A 21,240-nucleotide genomic window follows, 5' to 3' on the forward strand; every position below is an offset into this window, starting at 1 on the left:
TGCAGCAGAAAGAATCCAGTACTTTTGTAGCACTGTTTAGTTAACAGGAAGGCTCCAAGAAAGGATGGCAAGCAAAGATGGTTGGTCAGCACCAATTTATAGTGAAAAATCTCAGCAAACTCTTAGATAAAATTGTATTCTTAGAGGTTTTTTAGAAGTCTGTCTGGAAAAAGATTGATACTTAAACAGAGACAAATGGGGGCATTTTACTTTTAGATATTCATTTAATGATAATATCACTTTTTTCCACTGGTACAAATATGTTCACAGAATTAAAAAAAACGACAAATGACAACAAAGAGTTTCCCAAAATAAACAGGGAAAAAATAACAATCACATCGAAAATACTTTTGGTAATCTTCAATGTATATTACAGACAAATATTCCAGTTTCATTACTAGACTGTGGACTTTTAAAAGGCAATTTGTTAGTGTGGTGAGTATGGCTGGAAATACTGTAGGTAGACATTCACAGATGTGTCTTTGGTGTATTTACCTATTAAGGAGAGTTGCTTAGGGCTTAAAGTACTCCTAGCATGTGGGCATATAAAGGGGTTAACTGATAGTAATTTGATGTCTGCAGGTCGTTGCACAAGATGGAACACGCACTAGCGTTATCACTGAAGTTGACAGATCTACACACGCACGCACACACACTCAAACACTGAATGCTACTTTAACTCCTTCTTTGCCCCTTATTCACAGATTTATATCTCAGCACTCTGTCTGTGAGATAATACAGCGGATCTCTGCATGTCTTATTGTCCTCCACACAACTACATACTGTAGTGAGCAGACCTAGCCCGCCTTGTGAGGTGAATCCGTGCACAGCATTACACCAAGCAAGGCTATTTTTACTCTAAGGAAACACAATACACATCCAGTATTTACTTTGCTTATTGGCAGCCAGGCCAAGTAGTGTGTTGTATATGAATTGTAGTTAACACAGTTTCCCTTACAGGGAGTGTAAACAATAAATAAAGTCTGTGTTAAAATGGCTGAAACAAAAAAAGGGTTCAGTCTACCACTTCCCTCTGTACCTTTCTGTAATCTAGCTCCCTTCGTGATGGCAGAGCAGACTGTGGGCTTCAGCATGGAGCAGGGGGATTTAGTCTCAACTCTGTCCAGACTCACATCTACTTAGACCGTCTGACATTCAGGGGACAAAGTCCTTTGATTGACTTTACTGGTACCAAACGAGTTTTAATCTTCAAAGATTTTAATCTGCTGTTTTGTCTGTTAGTCACAAGTAGTGGTGGTGGTGGTGGGGGGGGGGAGTGTACAGAGGGCTGTTAACAGTTACAATGTTGCACAGTTTAAAACAAAAATAACATAAGAGACACAGTTATAAAAAAACATATATACAAAACAAAACTTTAGAGCCAAATAAAGCAATACAAGCAAAAGCTATTTTTTTTGCACAACTTCATTTGGTGTCTTAAAGGTCATTCACAGCAAGCACTGATCCCTTTGGGGTAGTGCTGAGGAGTCACTATGTGCAGCAAAAACAATTGCTGAGACTGTTGCTGGGCTGTTTGTGATGGCCGAAGGCAGCACAACCCCATTTCCAAGCACACTCCTTTATGAACAGGCAAAGGAGCGCATGAAGTTATAATGTCTCTTCACCGTATGTTTCAGCCAATGACAACACATTAGTAGTCCCAGCATCACAGCATGTGGGCTGATTGTGAGTGAGGAAATATTATTGAAGCAGGATGCAGCATGTAAATGGAGTAGAAGCACTTTTGGTGAAGTCCAAACAAATGTCTCTAAACTTGTTTAATGTCAACTTGGACAACCAAAAGGCAGTGAGTGTAATGCACTGCCAGTTTCTGCTTTGCTGGTTGACTGGTTTATACTGTGTCCTCCACTTTCACAACAGCAGCTGCTGCCCTTTGTATTTCACTTGGAGGCACAGAGCTGAAGTATTAAAACCTCCTCCTTAAGATCTGAGTAGTTGTCAAAAATAGGAAGGCTTGTGTGAGGACATGTTGTTATTTGACGTACAGTGATCTTGTAGTAGCAACACTTCGTACTCCAGATTGCCATTCTGAACAGCAGGTTCAGGGATCATAAGCTGAGGCTGTTTGTGAGGCATCGCCCCATTGTCTAAGACAGATTTGACTCCATCCAACTCTAGCTGTGAGGGTTCACAGTCTAGGTCAAGGTGACCCTTGGCCCTCTTCCTGCGAAGATAGCAAACCACTCCCACTGCTACTGCTATCAGTACCACCAGTAGGAGGATAGCAACTGCTGGCACCACCATTGTGGTTAGTTTTGGGTCTTCCAATCGTGCGTCAGGGCCCCTAGTGCTTTCAGGGGCTGTATGGGCTTCAGTGCAGACACTGTCTATGCCACTGGGTGCACCTAATGGACTGGCACACACAGCGTAGGTGGAGTTAGGATTCAGGCCTCTAAGTGTGTACTCTGGGAAGGAAGCTGGGAGGCTGAGTTGAATTGGTCGGCGGTCTGGCCCAGAGAGATTGCGGTAGGTTAAGCGGATACCACGGATATAAGGCCGCATCTCAATGTAACGGTGGAGGTCCAGTAGAACAGAGGTTGCAGTTGCTTGATGTGAACTGATGTCTGGTGTATCCACAGCGACGGTTGCCTTTAGGGGATCATCTTCAGCGGGAGAAGGTGGGGGATCATTCTGGATTTCACAGTACAGGCCAGCGGTACCATGTGGACAGGTACACTCTACCTGACCATGCTGATCCAAACGACATGTACCTCCATTCAGACAGGTGTGAGAGGGACAGAAGTGCTGTTCCACGTATGGGTCCATGCTGCTACTACTGGGGGATGCAGGGACAGGGGGTAGGAGGGAGTCGGCCTCTTTGTCAGTGGGGTTGTCACTGGCTCTGGGGACTGGAATAACTCTTGTAGTAGTTGGAAGGGATGTAACAGGAACAAACAGGGTGGTAGTAGTTTTGACAGTACTAGTGGTGACTGTAGTTGTGGTAGGACAGCCAAAATCTCTGTGCTCCAATCTTTCTAATACTTTTCCAGCATTGATAGGTGGAAAATGGCAGCGGGTCTCCTCTGGTCTTTCTAGGGTGATGCTCTGGGTTCTAAGCCATCTTGGGAACCATGCTAGGTTGCAGAGGCAGTTAAAGGGGTTTTCTGCTATTGTGAGTTTTCGGAGGTGGGGGAAGAGCTGGGAGAACTCTTTAGGAATGCCTTGCAGGCTGAGACTGCTAATGTCCAACTCCTGCAGCTCCCCAAGGCTCTGCAGGTCCTGAACCGTTAGAGGGCCCATTGGATTCCCAGCCAGGCTGAGATGAATCAGTCCTTGGGTCTCCTTTAACACTGAGGGGAAGGTCTTGAGTTGGTTTCCCGAGATGTCCAGTTCATGGAGATTCTTCAGATTACTTATGAGCTCGTCATTCAGGCTAATGAGCCCCACACCGCCCAATTTGAGTGACTCTAGATTTGGTGTCTGGAGGTCTGAAGGACCCAAAGTGGGCAAAGCATTAAATCGCAGGTCCAGTAGCAGCAGTCGGGGCATTGAGAGAGCTGGCAGAGATGCTAACTGGTTACCCTGCAATTTGAGTTCCAGCAAGTGCTCCAAACCATTAAAAGCTGCAGGGTGGATAGTCTTGATGTGATTACTGTACAAATATAGGCGCTCAAGCAGCGTCATACTCTGAAAGGATTCCTCTGAAATGTGGGTGATCTGGTTGGATGACAAGTCCAGGTTTCTTAACGAAGTCAAAGGTTCAAACACCCTGTCAGGAAGTTCAGTCAGTTTGTTTTGACTGAGGTCCAGCATTTCCAGGTTCTCTAGACCATTAAAGTCCTCAGTTGTCAAGCTTTCAATTCCATTGGCAAACAGGTAGAGGCTTCTGGTAGATGGAGCCACTCCGCTAGGAATGGTGGGGGCGCGTCTTTGGAAACACAAAATGGATTCAGGAGTGGAACAGGAGCATTCATTTGGGCAGTCACTAGACACGATACCATCAGGCATGATGAGGAGGAGCAGAAAGGGCATCAGTGGACTGAGAAAGATCTTCATGGTGATGACTCTTTCTCTCTCCATGATCAGCCTAAAACAAGAAAACAAAACAGCTATTAATGATCTATAAATTCACTTTTTGAAACACACAGTGTGCTAAAAAATATTTACAAAAATGTTTTCCACATAATTTCTAAAGCAGCTTAGGTCAGTTACTGTGTTTTTTTTGTTTACTGTGTTTCATGATGTGAGATTACTATCAAAGGTTTAACTATGCATAGCTAGTGAACAAAGGCAAGTCTTCTGTCACAAGGTCTCTCAGACAATAGAGCTGTAGCCATGACTTCAGAGAGGCTATCAGAGGGAGTTTTCTGCTATACTTGTGGGGAAAAGTTGACATAGTGGCATCCTGCCACGCTTTTCTGGTTACAGAAGGGCACATTCTTCCTGCAGTGATCTGTATAATAGACGCTACTGTGTAGGAATTGTTTCCTTTTTATAACGATTCCACAGTTGTGTTTGGATCTGAGCTGCTCATATACTCTGTGGTTGTTGTGAGGTCACAGTTAAACTTCCTCTAAATGAATGACAGTTTCCACAGCCTATGAAACGCGTGTCTCAGATGAGGCCTAAAGCAATAAGTGAAGTGGAAACAAAGATTGACTTTGTATGTTTTTCTGTCTTTTACAAGCCAATTAAATAGTAAAACAAATGCTCTCTGGATGATGATGAAATGTAAACACTGCCCTCCTTTTATATATCATGCCAGCATTGTGTGGCTGTTGACGGTGTGTCATCTGTGGATAATTCACTTTGTGGCATTTTACACATTTTAACCGTAGCCTTAGTCTGTTTTCCTGACTACAGATGTAATATAAAACCATACACGTTCCATTTTATTGTTACCCATACAGACAGAGTGAAACAGCGTTTCTAATATGGTATGAAGCATTAAACGCAAGAGGGGATCATTAAAAAAGATACTTGGATTAAAGTCCATTTCACCTGAGCCCAAGCCTTATAAAGCAAACAGCCTGTTGGAGTGTCAACACTACTTGAAAGGTCTGAAAAGGAGGGAAAGGATGATGGAGAGGAGTGGGAGAGAGGAATGAGGGGAGATAAAGAGGAGAGTCTGTGTAGCAGTTTATCATCCTCTGCTATCAACAGAGACGGCCTTGGGGGGAAGAGGCAGCATCTTTATCTGTGGAGTGCTGCTTTTCTTTAACAGCTTTTGTCCTTCTGTTTCAGCAGAAATGTAAAAAACTTTACTTTCCTTATTATGTAACATTGCTCTTTTCCTCTAAAGTTACAGCTTAACATGCGAATGAATTTATTAAAGAGACTGCAGATCTTTTTTCAGCTCAAATTCTACTAGAAAAATGAGCAAAAACAAAACACATTTCCTTGGTTTTATGTAACCTTACTAGTAACAGTAGCATCAACACGTTTTTTTCTCTTATGTCTGTAATAAAACATTTTCTCCGTAAAAGAAAACCTGTCGTGCTTCTAATGTCAGAACATAGAGAGGGGATCAAGTGTGCATCAGAGAGCCAGAGGAAGGGCGAGTATCGTCTCATCACGCCACAGCTATGGCATTTATTTTCCTTCTCTTTCAGCATACTTTTCTTTCTGCTCCTCCTTGAAATTGCAACCTTCTTGGAAACATTCTCCGATCTCTTATTTTCCTTCTCTGGTGTATAAACTAAAAGCAGTTATGGCATCTGCCTCTACTCCCACTGCCAGCTCCTTCAAACAGGGCAGAACTGTTGTTCCGTGCAGCCAAATGTCAACAAAATGAACCTGCTACAAACCTCAAGCCTTGATGAAACAAAGCAACTAACTACTTTTCAGGTTCACCACCTGCTAAGAGAACAGAAACCTTGCCAGCCAAGCAGAAAAGTCAGACCCACTTAGTGCCACAAATTGTTTATGGAAAATCCTTTCTGGAAAGTTATGATAACATCTAAATGGTGATAGTTTACTGTTAGCCACAGCTGAATGGGCAGCAGGGGTGAAGGGTTGCTGTTATCCCATAATTGGCACATAGCAGCAGGGGGTCACTTTAACAGGTGAAGCAATTACATGTAAGGTCATGAAGAGTCCAAAACAAGAACATTTTACATTTTAAGAAATATGGTTTTACAGACCTGAACCAAGCAAAGACTCAGAGTTTATGAAACTATGAATGCTGTCCTGTGGTGTGTGTGTGTGTGTGTGTGTATGGAACAAGAGAAAATAAAAGTATTTGGAAAGATAAACAGGAGATGAAGGGGATAAGGAGCATCAAACAACAGCTGGAGCGTGTGCAGATGGTCTCGGGTTTAAATATCCACACTGCTGTGGCATTTATAGGTTTCTTGTTCAAATGAGAATGCACTTATCTATTTGCATGACAGAAGTATCCTATACTTCTTCAGAGAACCTTTGATACAGTACCTCAAGGCCAGAGGTGGGTATAAGGCTCCAGTGCCAGAATATACAACAACATGAAGGCAGCTAAAAGTGAGCTATGCAGATAAAATTGAGAATATTTTTCTAAGAAAGTCATCGTGGCGATTGGACTGCAGTTCCTTTGAGCTGTCTGTTTACTTGAGTGTGCCTCCTTCCAAACTGAGCCAGGCACATCTGATAACCCAGTGGAGGAGAAACTGTGGTGGAGGTGCATGGATAGTGAATACTGCCAGATCCTAGATAAACCTTTTCTGTTTTCTTTCCCTTTGGATGCGAGTGACTTGTGCAGTTTAGTGGGTAAGATAAGGCACAGTTGTGGCGTCCCTGTTGTAAGAATCCAAGGCATACTGTGGTGCTGACTGACTCCTGCGAGTTGAGGTGGAGGGCAGAGAGAAGGAGATAATAGAAAGACAAGCTTGTCATCCTGCTGAAAGTGGAATGCCCCCTCCCTCTTTGCCTTCCTCCATCGTTCTTGAGTTGTAATTTCCTTTTCTCTCCCCTGTGCACTTGAGACATTCCTGAGGCAGGCAGTTTGAAACAGTGAGCGTGTATCTCTCATTGGCTCAGCTTTTGGAGATTAATAGGAAGCCTTTCTGGGTTTTTAAACAGATGATGGATTGGATAAATCTACTTTATAATGATTGTTCTTACAGCTGTGTAGAATAGAACTGTATTAGAATAAAATGTGTTGGCTGATGAATGTGTGGAATCAACTGAGGGCCAGAAACAGTAAGAGGAAAACACAAAAGAAGAGACCATGGGAACGTCTTACACTAAGGGTAATACATGGCTGGTGCCTAGAGGAGTAAAATTAAAGAGGCAATAAGGAATAAACACATTCTTATCCGGCTTGTTCTTTCCTTTTAAAATGAGGAAGAAAAGAAAACACTAGCAGAGACGAGAGCAGGTTTCTGTCAGCAGGGAGGATAAGGCCTGGCTTTGGGAGGGTTGAAGTGGGCTTCAGCAATTAAATCCCCACAGGCCCAGTGTCAAGAGTTCTTATCTTCAGAGCTGAAGGCTAACACTGAGGGGCAACGAAGGGTACAAGAAGGAGGTAGAAAGTTGTGGGTACGTGCATGTGTATGTGTGGGACGAGTCGCAGGTCGCTGTGCGTAATTCAACAGGCTGGGCTGGAGGCTAAAGGGGAACACCATGCCAAGTCACAGTAAGGGGATAAGGCTCCTATTAAAGAGGCCCCTTCTCTTTAGGGACTTTATCTTTTAAGGGAACAATGCTTGTGGTATGTGCATTAGAGTGTGATCTACAGTATTGTAGGTCTGCGCTACTAAAATATGGAACTGTTGCACAAAGCTGCTGGTGTAGATTTACAACAGTAGCACAGAGACGTGTTGTAAATAATAATCTAGGCACCCAGAAAAATACTGTTCATGTGAGGCTCATTTTTGCCAGACAGACGACAAATCCTGGACACGTACACATAGTATATTCTCCATCCCTTTACACTGTCAGCGATGTCCATGCCCCAGCTGGACCTTGTTATCCACAATCCAGAGGGGTTATCCGTCAACATGACAGAGGGGTCAAGAGAGAATTGGAAGGGAGAAACAAGAGTTGAGTGGAATAAAAAGATTATTTAACAAGTAGCGCAGGAGAGGGAGAAGACGGCAGAAACATGCAGCACAAATAGGACTTTAAAAAATGTCAGCTATGTTCATGTAAGACTGTTGGTACGTATGCAATGACGAAGAGCATTTGTTTATGCAATTCATTGCTAATGTGCTGGTGGTACGTTGGAAAGTCAAAAATGCCAAATGCTCAGTAGGATATTTCACCTCAAAGTTTTCATTACGGAAAAGTGAGAGAAACCCAGAACCCCCAAAAACCAAGATGGCTGCTTAAGGCATCGACAGCATGAAAACTGTTGTAATGTACTGTTTACAAGACAAACAGTGGCTCAGATGTCTGAAGATCAAGGCTCTGGTGAAGCCAGTAGTAACTTCCAGCAGGCAGAAAGAAAACACGTAAAATGAACAAAAAAAAAGAATGATAGCTTTCCAATGTTTCTCACTGGCAACACTCATCCTGAAGCATCATCACTATGCTTTGTTGTGGTATGGAGGGGGATTAGGGGCTGTAGTAGTTTTACAATGTGCTGCACAAACAAAGTGTCCAACGGATTGCAGCCAGACCACAAGAAAAGACATCGTAATTGCCACATTTGCTCTGCCAAAGCAGACTGTTGTGAACACTTGGATGTTTTATTTAACACAAACAGGTGTCTCTTTGGTGGCGTTCTATATTAAAAAAAAACTCTACACTTTTTGCATAGGCTGTGTGCCTGAATTAGTTGTAAAGTAGCTTATTATTATGGGTGTGAGAGGCCCTTTTCATCTTAGGATTTATAGTTTGGTCCATGCCTGCTTATAGAGACAGTGTGAGGCAAAACTATTAGAGGCTGCAGCTGGAGGACTTGAAAGAGAGCATAATATACAGTTTAAGGGGTGACTGGGAGGGTAGTGGGCTAGTAAAACTATGTATATGTAGGAGCGCTACAGGGGGACTGATTTTGACGGTTACATTTTGTTAAAGAACTGAATTTCCCCAAAAAAAAGAAGCCAAACAGTCATCTGTCCAAAGGACAACAAAGCCCACAAACCACTGGGGCATAGAGCAACTCCTTGAGGTCAGAGGTCAGACTCAGATTAGTGTTTCCACTTCTGTTCGGTATTCTGTGTCCTCTGTTGTAACTGTGGCCCAGACGACACAGATAACAGGCCCTGTTTGACACGGATACACACCCAGCTCCGGTTACACACACATGTACACCTGAAGCTTGCTGGTCCTCATCCCCACAACAGGTGCTTTCTCTGCTCCTCCAGGGCAACATGAAACTCAAAACCCTCTGGAGTGTGTCTGAGTAAATGATGCGACCAGTGCCAGAGCCGGCTGTGCACTCCCACGTCAGGGAGTAGAGAGGGAAAAGGAAACAGGCAGAGGTGGGCGGCCAGGCAGCCAAACCAGACCTGAACTGTGTCTCTCCAACAGCATGTGTGGAGTCTGGTTTTACCTCCTCTGAGCTTTAGAGCACAGAGGTCAGGCACAACAAGATCCAAAAAGAAATGTGGACTATTTCCGTTTGTTTTATTGCTGAAGGATATGACCGTGTGGTGCTTTAGATGCTAGACGTGATTTTGTCCTTATAAAGGCACACATCAGACTCTTCTCCTTCTGTCTCACATAGTGTCTTCTTGTTGTGTCTCAACACAGAGACACGTCCTTCATCAGCGCAGGCTGCCCCTGTGACCTTTTGGGGAAAGATGGTCAGTGAGGTCACAGTCACCTTTCTTTCACACAAACACATCTGTCTGTCTGAGATCTTCACCACAGGAGACTCACATTACACAGACACAAAGGACCTCAGTGCAACACTGACAACCTGGGCTTTGATGCCTTGTCTCTGTTTGGTCAGTCTTGTGTCTCTTTCTCTGTTTATCTTTTCAAGTCAGACATAACAGCAAACCACACAGAGTCCAAAAGCAGTGCATCACCAGGAAACTGTAAACATGACATCCCAGTGTCACAAACCTGGACTCTCTCCAGGTCTTTGCTTTGTGCCTGCGTATCCTGTGCAGGACTATCAATGCCCGAATCAAAACATCATTGTACTGTCTGGTCTGTTGACCCTGAGCACAGTGTTGTCCAGTGCTCTCTGCTCCTGGAGGGGACACCTGAAGTGAAGTGGTGTCAGGCCAAAAAGACTTATTTTGACAGCCTGCATAACATCTGAGAGAAGTTAGACTAATGTGGCAACAGGACAGTGTTTGTGCTGCATGTTTGCGGTTTTACATGGCTGGATGGACCAGTTTCATGAGCAATGCACACACGCCGACACTCTGCCTACATTCATTCAAGCTCGTGACAACCCTGCTATTTTGTCACCTGGCCACTATGATCTTTATCTTCCTAATACAAAATACCTTGAAACTATTGAATCCACCGTTCTGTTTATGAGCGATCATATATGATAGAAAGCAATTACAACTACAGCGTGTTCTTCTATTTAGTTTTCAAGCATTCAACAGATAGATCACATGTTGCACACAGCCGGGAGTTTAACTCTGTTTTCACCTTTGTTGCAAGAGTTCAAATTGTATGAGTCAGGCGGCAAGCAGGCTCCCAGAGCGCCTGTAGGACAGACTGACTGGCATGCTGACTATCCTTGTTAGACAAACAGAGTCACACGTACCCACTGAGGAAACATTTGCACATTATCCGTCTGCTTGTCTGGATCTTTCTGCTTTGTTCTACAGAATACGCACTTCACATGTTTTTTTGACACATCACACAAGTATCTTGAAAATTCCCCTCTTCATCTTTTTACTTCTGAACCCTGTCCTCCCCTTGCTCCTATGTTCACCTCTGTTTCTTTCTCTCAGGTTGGTTCATGTAGCTAACAAGGGTATGACAGGAATCTGATGAAGGTATGTCTCCTCCACCTGCCAAAACACCCCTGCAAGGCTACACGGCAGCTATGTGGCGGAGTGTTAATTAAGGCTTGTGAGAGGTGAAGTAATGGTATGTTAAACAGAAAGTATGAGCAGATATTTGAAGGTCAGGACACACATATCTCGGGTTAAACTTTGACATGGGTTAACTTAGATGTCTTCACTGGAAAGCAGGCATCCCTACCTGTTTTTCAAGCTGCCACCCCCACACACCTTTTCTGAGATATTGTTTGTGATTTTCCTTAAAAAAAAAAAAAAAAAAAAAAAAAAAAAAAACCTAAACTCAGACATGTGCCACACACACAAGATAAAAGTGCACTGGAGATCACTGGTGCTGATTAGAATGTCACAAAGGAATTTATTGTGAAACTGCTGCCTGTGTTGGTACTGAGCCAGCACGGAGGAGGCTGGCTGGCAAACCAGCAGTCAGGCACAGCTCCCCCACCCCCTACGCTGACATGCCTCTCCTCCATGGCCTCAGGTGCCCTGTGATTATTAGCTTATGAACCTCAGACATATTTATAAAACAGCTGTAAATACTTTTAGGTATTCAAAGTTTTATCTTAAACAGAAATCAGTGGCATTCATCTGATTCTGAATTATGTCACCGTGAAGTAAATCTGACATTGTTGTCATGTGACAGATAGAAGACAGGATTCTAGCATCAGTCTTAATTATCACTCTGACCTGAAAGACTTCACCTGTGGCAGCATCTGATTAAACAGGTGATGAATTCATTGTGGTGAGCATAAAGATCTCTGTCAACAACAGTCTATTAAGACATCAATGCTGACCCTCCACCTCACAATTTGCCTGCAGCAGGTGCGCATTGCCTGAAGATTCCTCATATTCTTATATCTCTTCCAAACAAGATGACAGAGAAGGGAGGCGTGAGAGAAGTGACGGAAAATAAAGAGGGAATAAACAAATTGCCTTTAGGGCTCAAGTTAGCTGAATACAACAACCTCACCAACTGCCTACTGCATATTTCTGTGCGGTTAGACCAATATATCAAGAGCATTTAGCAGAAGGAGCTGCTTCTGATGTACATCGGCTAGTAAATGTTCCCACTTTATGAAAACAGAAACACGTCTAACGTCCGAAAGCGCAGATGAAGACAAAGCAAAACACAACTGAGGCTAGCAAAAGATCCATTATTAAAGCAAGATAGTACTAGGTTGTGACAGCATATGATATACTTTGCAAGCTTGCCAATTTAGCAATCAGCCTGGAGGAATAATTTGACCTGCTCATAATGGTATTTTGCTGTATTTGATAGCTAGAATCTGTTTGCAATAGGAGGCAGAAGTGTAGCACACTCAGGAATGGCACAAGTTACAGTTCCTCTTACTGACACCTTCGCCAAAGTGAATGATTTTCTTAAGAATCTCACTGACAAGGGTGCTGTACATACAGGATCTGTGCATCTGTTGTCAATGCCCTACAGGCTAGTCATACAGAGATATACACAGAGCTTGAGACAACCTGTCCGCCAGCCTTGAGAGAGGGAGAGAGAGAGAGAGAGAGAGAGAGAGAGGGAGGAAATAAATGATGCATTGTTTTTTGTAGCAGTTGTCTACATAAAGAGCAGTTTGTTTGCTGTCGTTGAAACATCTCTTCATACATGAGTGAATCAGATTCCTGAGCTGACCTGTAACACACAAAACAATCCTCACCTGTGTGTGTTTGCTCACGTGTTAGCGTTAGAGTTCATAAATTCGTAAATGTAATGTAATGTAATGCAAAACACTACTGTTTGCTCTTATGTTTGATTTAGGTAGAAATATTAACATTATTAACTGACAATTGTACACTGTTGTGGTGTCAGGGTGGCGTCAAGGAATGAGAGGAGACTGTTTTTCACCCATATGTCAAGGAGCAACACACAGACTAGAGGTCATAAGATTGGAAAAATATTCCCACACATTTGGTCTGGATTTGTAAGAAATGTGCATACGTCTATATTTTTAATTTGTTTCCAATATAAATACATGCATGTAGGTGTGTCAAAGATTTGTAGTCCTACAGCCAGCACACAGGATGTGAGAGTGTGCCTTAAATCAAGCCAATGTCTTCAAGCTTTGATATTAAAACCCTAGGATAAAGGCTGAAATAAAGCCAGTGTGTACGTTGACAATAAAGCATTGCCTGTACGGTAAATATTAATTTACAGCAACCACAGTAGACAGGGGGTGCACTGATTCTGTCACCTGTGGAATGTGTACATGTGTTAGCAGCAGCAGCAGAAGAAGAACTCTCCACAGGCAGAGAGGTGGAGGAGTTGTGAGGCAATTAGCAAGAGTAGTGGTGTGCGTCCAGAGGCCCAAAGCTACAGTCTTGTCCTGTGTGTGTGTGGTGTGTGTGTGCCTTTATAAGCCCACACAGTCCCTGTCACAGCTCATTGACAACTAGCACAACACAGAGGCAGGACAGAGGGGAAGGGGTCAGGAAGGGTGTGTAGAGTTGAACAGAGGATCAGCCGTGTACTGTAAGCCAGTAACCAATACACATGGACTATTGTGTGTAATTTCTACTTTCTTTATACCTTTTAGACGTTTGTTTTATACTGTTCATTATAACAATGGCATACTGAGTGAACTATATACATTTTCTGTCCTTCTTGTATCGCATATCTCTGAAAGATTGATCTGATTTTTCCTGGCTCTCTCACCCCAAGGACCTTTGATTAGTGCTCAAAATGATAAATCTTGAAGAAGACAGTGAAGTATTAAATCATGCAGCACCATCAGGAACAACTCAGTCTCACATCAGAATGTGTAATTACACTGTGGCAGAAGTAGTTTCGCATTAAAGGCAGCACAACTGTGAGATGCCTCTGTGTTTTTACAGGGCAGTCTCATATCCAGCTCGTCCCCTGCCAATACAGAAATTTAAAAACCTCCATCCACAGGGTCTTTATTCTACCTACTCCTTCCACAACTCAGCAACCAGACAAGCCTGTTAAACTCCACACTTCCCTCCTCCGTCTGTAACCCTACACAGCCTCACTGTATCTATTAAATGCCGTGTCTGTGTTAAGAGAGCCGCTCTTGTTCTCCTGCCAGTCTTGTTAAGAGGCTCAGAGTTGTGTGAAAGGACCCTATTGAGGAAGCAGGGTGTTATGGTTAACACAGTTAAGACCGCCAACAGCGTGTGGTTTGGGTTCCTGAATGCAAATATTCAAAGGGGTGTGTTATTATAGCGCGTGTCAGAAATACAACATTACTCATGCGATCCGACATATGCCACAAAACGGTCCGTCACTTTTTTTTGTATTATAATGCAAACTATTCCTGATGTTAACAGAGTGTTTGTATTACTGTAACCGGCCACATCTTCATCATAATGACACAGATTACTAATAAACCTGTCACATTCTATTTAATGCTTCACTCACCAAGTGAAGATGCTTCCTCCTCAGCTCTTCTTCTTCCTCCTCAGATCCCTGCATGGAATAACACAACAGTTGTGAGAGTGTCACACAAATATACTTGTTTCTCTCTCTACTTATTTGGAATCCAGCCCCCTTGTCATTCATTATTAAAGCAAATCAGGAAGTTTTTTTTTCCTTTTTAATTTGTAAAATTCCATCTGTGTGCGGGAGCATGCTGAGCGCCTGGCGGGCCGTGTGGCAACACAACAGAATGACGGAGGAAGAAGAATGCAGGCCGACCACTCTCCACTCTGTCAGCTCCTTGTCCTGTGGTATCAGCAAACCATCAGCCATGGCTCGACAGTGTGTATGTGTAGAGTGTTGACTTGACACCCCCATGCAGCCTGTTGTGTTGTTTTTAAAGCAAAGTTTCTGGAAGATTACATTAGTTTCTCAAAACTGGAATTTGATGGGGAGCAAATTGAAGTGTTCACGATCATTCTTTCCATTTTAGCGTTCTGTTTTTGTGCCTGTGTTTTGATGGGGAGTGTGTCTTTCATAGACAAAAGCAGCTTTTATTTTATGTGATATGAGCCGGCATGGAACACTCTGGGTTTTTCCTTTTCTTCCTTCCTTCCTTCCTTTTACAGCTCAGGCAAGCTGTTAACTATACATCTATTCATTTTGGACTCACTCTTCCAGTATGTTTGTGCTAAGTGCTAGCTGTAAACCATACTTCATATTCCAAAGCTGTGAGTTAGTCGAAGGGCACATAAAACAAAATGAGAATGACTGGCAGAGCATGTGCCGTACCTGATTGTGTAACACCTGAAACCTCCTTTCACGTTACAAATGCCATCTCTTGAGTTTCCCCCTACGGCAGCAGATAAACTGCATCTACATTCAGAGTGTAGTGTTTGCTGCTGAAAATAACCTGTCGCAGCAGCACGGAGCTCGGTTGGTCTCTCTGACCTGCGTGGAGGCCTTCGCTGCACTCCCACGTGTTTATTTGTCGCCGTTGCTTTGCGATCATTTCAGTTTTTTTGTTTTTATTGTGCACATCTTTCATCGATCTATACAGACCATTAAGTGACCATCATGTGTGTGTGGTTTCTAAGTGAGAGTAGTCAGTTTCTCCCTTACAGACAATCGCTTGACTGTGCTGTAAATATTTAGCCTTCGACGCTGGAACTCCACACTCAAAATAGATGCAAATCATCGTTACCACTAAGCTTCTTGAATGACTGTAGCACTTTTCTAAAGCAGACTTCAATGTCGACAACAATATTCTGCCTCCACATTTGGTCTTAAGTGAGTTTAGACTGAGCAGTACCAAAACATTGGCAGAGTTTTAACCTTTTTTTCTTTTTTTCCTCTCAATTCCTGTTTTCTGAACACTGATATGTTTCAACTTTTCTGTCACTATAATTTTCACGCGTGTTCATCTAATAAACATATAGTAAATATTAACCCATCACCCATCATCTCCCAAGTTTCTCCTTTTCTCTACTCCCTTTAATGCTCCACTTAAAAATCCACTTAAACCCTCTGACGTCTGTCTAATTTGGGGGTAAAATCTGCTTTCGCTCTCTGCATTTGTCTCAGGTGTTTATTGGCCCAATCACCAGGGATGTAAACATGACACCAGCGTGCACATGCTATCTATATATCGTCCGAATAGTAGACAGAAACATCCATTCTAACTGAACCTGCTAAAGTACAGTTAAGTTTTGATATTTACTGTCACGCTGATGCTTCTTGTTTGTTGAATTTGCACCAGTGACAAGCCGTGACTTGTGGCGCTGTCACAACCGCTGCTTGATTACAGCGCTGAGTGATCTGGAGTTGGCCCGATGTGCGGTGGCATCCAGATATACACGTAGGTGGCAGATTGTCTCTCTCTCCCTGCCTCTTGCTCTCTTAACAGTGTGGACAGCACCAGATAAAAGCACTATCTGTGGCCCTACCAAACACACACACACACACAGCAGTGACGGAAATAGACCTTAAGGAAGAGGGGACCGGGGAGCTAAAAGGTTTCTCTGACACAGTTAAGAAAAGGCAGCTCTCCGTGAACGTGTCAGCTTGTACAACATGCCTACATGAAAGTGTGTGTGAATGCTGGCACTGTATGACAAAGAATGTCCTTGACACATCATGACCTGATTGTGAGCACACACACACACACACACCTCTGCCAAGGTTATCTCAGTTCTATCATTTTCATTAGTTATTAATGACTGACTCAGGGACATTTTCCACTTCTGGTTTTGGTCAAGCAGTAGAAGCGCGTGTGTTTGTCTCTGTGTGTGTGTGTGTGTGTGTGTGTGTGCATGTATGTGCCCTAGCTTTGCTCTTGCCCAGTAAGATCTGGTTCAATTTCATAATTATAGTGTTGGCCCAAAGTAATTACAACCTTAGATTAAGAGCTATTTCTCTTTTTTTTTAAAGGCCCACTGAAATGCAGCAATTTGTGGTGGCTTTTTGGGATGAGCATCATTCTCCCCATCCGCTCTCACTGCTCCGCTGGAGTCAGTTTAGGAATTTGGGGGATTTTTTTTTGGCTTTTCTACAGATTTTTTTTTATCAGCGTGTTAAGAAATGTTTTATCGAATGTAATTTAGTTTCAGGCAAGATGGCGGCAAGCTGTAAAAATGTGCCTACAGTGAGCATGTCTAGGATGTGGACTTGGAGGACAACAGTTATTTGGGGTGTGCGCTCAAGCTGGGGCACTCCAAAAACCCTCAGATCCCTTCGCATGTGTGTGTATATTTATGCAAGGTTTTGAAGTGGTTCTTCTGAACGCATCATTTGGCTGCATCGGCGAGCTCTTCTTCAATTTAGCTTGGCAGGCGTATGGGCTGGGGTTTTGCCTCTGCATACCGCTGCTTCAGCACTGATGTTTGAGGCAAGAGTCCTTTGAAGCCGGAGGGTTTTATTCAAGACAGTTCTTATGGGGAGCAGCTCCGACTCTTTGGTTGTCAACCAGAGAACGCCCTCCCCTGCTGTGCAGCACCTGAGGAGGGGCCTTTAAATCTGACAGAAATAGGATTTGTCCATTTGGATTTTGCTCTCTCTCTCTCTCTCTCTCCTTGTTAATTGTGATGAGACCTCACATTCACATGGCCTAGAGGAAAACAAATACACACATTTTCACACACTTATTCCAGCTTTCTGCCCCGTCGACTTCCCTTTCCCTGCCTGCTGTGTGAGCGTCCCACCTCCACCTCCACCTTCCTATATCTCCTCCTCGCCTCAGAATCTGACTTTTAACCCTCTAATCCCTCTGATGTAAAGTGTAGGATGCTTCAGGCACTGGTCCTTAATTAAGGGGAAAACAGACCTCTGGTGCTATAAGGGCACAATGCAGAAGTCTCAAAGCCGCTGTCAGTCATTGCTTGATTTAGTCATCAGTGCTCTTTTCCTCCAAACTCTTTGGCACAGATAATGAAATGCCAGCATTGATTTTGTAAAAGAGAAATAACGGAAAAAAGTACAGGCTGACACATTTGTTGTTAAACCAGATGCAGGACTGGTTGTGTGGTGGGGAAGCTTTTCCTTATCATGCTTTCCATCCACAGAGCAACATTAAAGAAGATAATTCAGTCCCTGTCCACACAGGCACACGCTGCTGCACAGTTAACAATCAAATATGTGTTTGGCAGTACAAAATGTGTAATTTCAATGTATATAACAGGTGAAAAGATGTGTGTGCTTTTGTCTCTGCATCATATATGCCCTCAGTCTGAAGTGATTTTTTACTAACCCTGCCATCATCAAGTCTCTACATTATATAGTATCCACATACATGGACACATGTCAAGCTGAGCCCATGAGCGCTCTCTTGTACTGTAAGCGTTACAGTCTCCACATTAGCGAAGGGTAATTGGCCTCCCGTGGCTGCTCTGCTGTGTCTGGCAGCCTATTATAAACAGATTACAGCCGTTATATACTGTCAATGACACAGTAGCTTCTCCTGTAGTGTAATGACTGGTCTGGGAGGAAACACATGGCAATGAAACAAGCACCGGTGAAGGGTTAATAGCAGGGCTATTAGTTTGTGCTGCTTGTTTTTACCCCTAGGAAAGATTAAGCGACTTACTGTGTCTGTTTATGGGGGGGCAGTGTAAAAGATGCTAATCTGGCTGAAGGCTGCAGAGATTGTGGTCAGAAGACTGTTCTTAGGTGCATTAAGCATCAAGTGAAGTGTGTGTGTATTCTGATCAGCGATACTCTGGTGTGTCGCGGGGCTTGTCCCTGACTTTGTTCATGCTTGACAGTTATTTAGAACAGTGTCACAGTTGGTAGGATGTTTAGATTAGCAAATTATCTGGAACCTCTACATGGCATTAACACAAAAAAAACTGAAGTTGCATTTCTTTGGAACAGGAGATCGGCCTAAACGTGTTGAGTCATGTCGCTTTATTGGATGTTGGTTTATTGCTACAGTAGGTCACTCAGAGATTTAATCTTTCAGGAATTTGACCACATCACTTACTGCTCTGCTGCACAACTGCTGATGGAAACCGATGTTTCTCTAATTTCTCTTCACCTCACCTCAGTGCCGTGCAAACTTTCTAAGCATCTGTCTTTGTGCCTTCAGCTAAAAGTCAAGTGACTGAACGACTTAAGATTACATGTGTATTTTTCCGTTTTTGTGCTGATGGAGGTGCAATAATCAGACATCACTGATGTGATGAGCTTAATAATGTTAAACACGTATTTCACGTTAGTTTCTGATCCTTCTAAATAAAAACTTAACAGAAGGAAGTCGAGATCCGAGTCATACATTATTTTTGACTTTAAATACCCAAATACACTGACATTGCATGCGAGTGTATCCTATTGAGCTTTTGTGTTGTGGGACGGTCTCATGTGTGGTTCCAAAAACAGCAGTCCTCTGCGGCGAACGCTGCTCGGTGCGGTCTAGACACTCGGCTCGGCCCCTGCATGCTGCACGGCGTCCTGCGGTCCAACACCAGCCCGCCTCATTACCGCCGCAACTGCTTCTTTAACTTTATTTGTGTGTGTCTGTGTGTGTTGTTGTTGTTGTTGCACCGTGCGCACGATTGCGTTTTAACGCATTTCCAAAATAAATGAGGAACTCAGTCAGTTAAAGCTATTTGGATCATTAGTGGCCACATCGCCAATAAACCTGTTCCATCCAATAAGTCGGCGGAGCATCATGCAGTTTAATAATAATAAGAAGTTTAATCAACCTGTTGCTTTTGGCATTTCACGGGGTCAGAATAAGAATTTTAATGCAGTCTAACAAAGTATAAAAGTTAAACAGAAGCGTGGAGGTATCTTGCCTGTTTCTGAGGGGAGTTGTCAAACAGAACATAACCCAGCACGATGCTGTTATGTTTAAAGTTTTACATCAACCTGACACGAGTTGGCGTGTTGTCAGTTAAGTAACCACCTAATTTGTGTAGTTAATCGATGAACGTGTTCTTAAACTTCTAAACTCTCTACCCAGCCCCGTATGTCAACATAAGCCTGCTTAATGCGTCTTTACGCACTTCTCAGTCCTACACCACGCGTCACGGCTTTAAAAAGTGTCACAGCTTTATATCTTCATTTTTTTTCCGGTCAATGCAGGAAAAGCTTACCCGTAACTTCACAGAAGTAAAAGTTGGAAGCGCCGTTTCGCTTGTTTCTTGATCCAAGGAGAGCGCTTCACCGATGTATAACTCCAGACCTGGTAGTTTTCCGTGTGTGCGCTCTTTCAAAATAATAAAAAAAGAGAGTTTCTCTCTCTCCCGTGTGTGTGAACGCATTAAACTTATACCGAACGAGCTTCATCAAATCCTTAGAGAGGTACACCAGCCTCCACGTCAACGAGTGCGCTCAAGTACTGACTCCCTGGACAAAAAGCGCTTTATTGGTGAGCACAGAGGAGAGCTGAGCGGAGGGGTGGGAGGGGCGAGGCGAGGCGAGGCGAGGCGAGGCGCACTCCTGCACTGACCGAAGAGCAACAAACAACTCACCTTGCAGCTTGGCTCAGCAGCGAAGGAGAGAAATTCCAAACTCCTGTCAGCTCACTATATCTTATATCCTACCTGCACGACCTGTTTTAAGCAAGAGACATTACTGGTTTTATTATCAAGATGGTGGAGGTACGTTTCTATTTAAAGTATGCACTCAATCAGATGATCAGCTTCAGCATACACTAAAGGGAAAAAAAAAGAATTCTTCACATCAAATAAAAGCGACAGATATAAAAGCCCTCTTCTTTTCATTTCATCGTAATATCTTCATCATTATCAGGGGGCGGCCTGTCAGTGGGTGCAGTGGACATGAGCACATATGGTCACTTCATTCATGTTTGAGCTGAGAAAGATATCAAATACTTTCTAACACCAGTGACAAACTGCCCAGTTGGCAGCCGGCTGCCTGGTACACTGTCAGCCAATCCCAACAAGGTACAGTAAGGTGATAGCTCACAGGATCTGTGTCACCTCCGATATGTACTTTTAGCCACGTCACAGAATTACACACAGGCCTGAAGCGTCTTGTGGCATATGTATGTATTTATTTAACCTGCGCAGCTCTGTGTTCCTCTTATGTTGATGCAAACTTGTAAACATGTACACAAGTTAGGCCTCAATGCAGTGATGTCACTGACCCTAAGAGAGAGAGAGAGAGAGAGAGGGAGGCTCCAACAAGAAATATTCAACAAACAGACCTTCTCTCTGGCCCTTAAGGCCACCACATGTGTCTCCTGTAGCTGCCTCCCCCTCAGTAACCTTTGAATATGGGACACTTTATTCCACGTGTATTTATTTATTTATTTTGAACCCTTTTTGATAAAAGTCTCCAGTCAGCCTCTGGCTCACACATTTGTCCTCCTCGTTCGTCTCCTGTTTGTACAGGAGTTATTATCCATAAGACACACATACACACACACACACACACACACACACTGTACCATCTGTAAGGCATTACAGTAAATTACAGGAATAGAGAAATGATTTGATGCATGTCCCGCAG

At 43.4% G+C, this 21,240-nt stretch overlaps 2 protein-coding genes across 4 annotated transcripts in view; one reads left to right on the forward strand and one right to left on the reverse strand.

Annotated features, from left to right (window-relative positions):
* The window catches only part of LOC114439469 (mitochondrial import inner membrane translocase subunit TIM16-like), an 84,614-nt gene that overhangs the window by 41,386 nt on the left and 21,988 nt on the right, over positions 1-21,240 (forward strand). The window lies entirely within an intron of this gene.
* vasnb (vasorin b) lies at positions 205-20,145 on the reverse strand. Of its 2 annotated transcripts, none has more exons than XM_028411416.1 (3): positions 19,860-20,145; positions 14,272-14,319; positions 205-4,048 (listed from the first exon to the last, which is right to left on the reverse strand). In XM_028411416.1, exon 3 carries the CDS (start codon positions 4,039-4,041, stop codon positions 1,960-1,962), a length of 2,082 nt encoding a protein of 693 aa, XP_028267217.1. In that variant the 5' UTR covers positions 4,042-4,048; positions 14,272-14,319; positions 19,860-20,145; the 3' UTR covers positions 205-1,959. The 2 variants fall into 2 exon arrangements, with proteins under 2 accessions (XP_028267217.1, XP_028267218.1); XM_028411417.1 differs by lacking the exon at positions 19,860-20,145 and adding an exon at positions 17,131-17,472.

Source organism: Parambassis ranga, chromosome 8, assembly GCF_900634625.1.
Source record: "Parambassis ranga chromosome 8, fParRan2.1, whole genome shotgun sequence".
NCBI classification, from domain to species: Eukaryota; Metazoa; Chordata; class Actinopteri; family Ambassidae; genus Parambassis; species Parambassis ranga.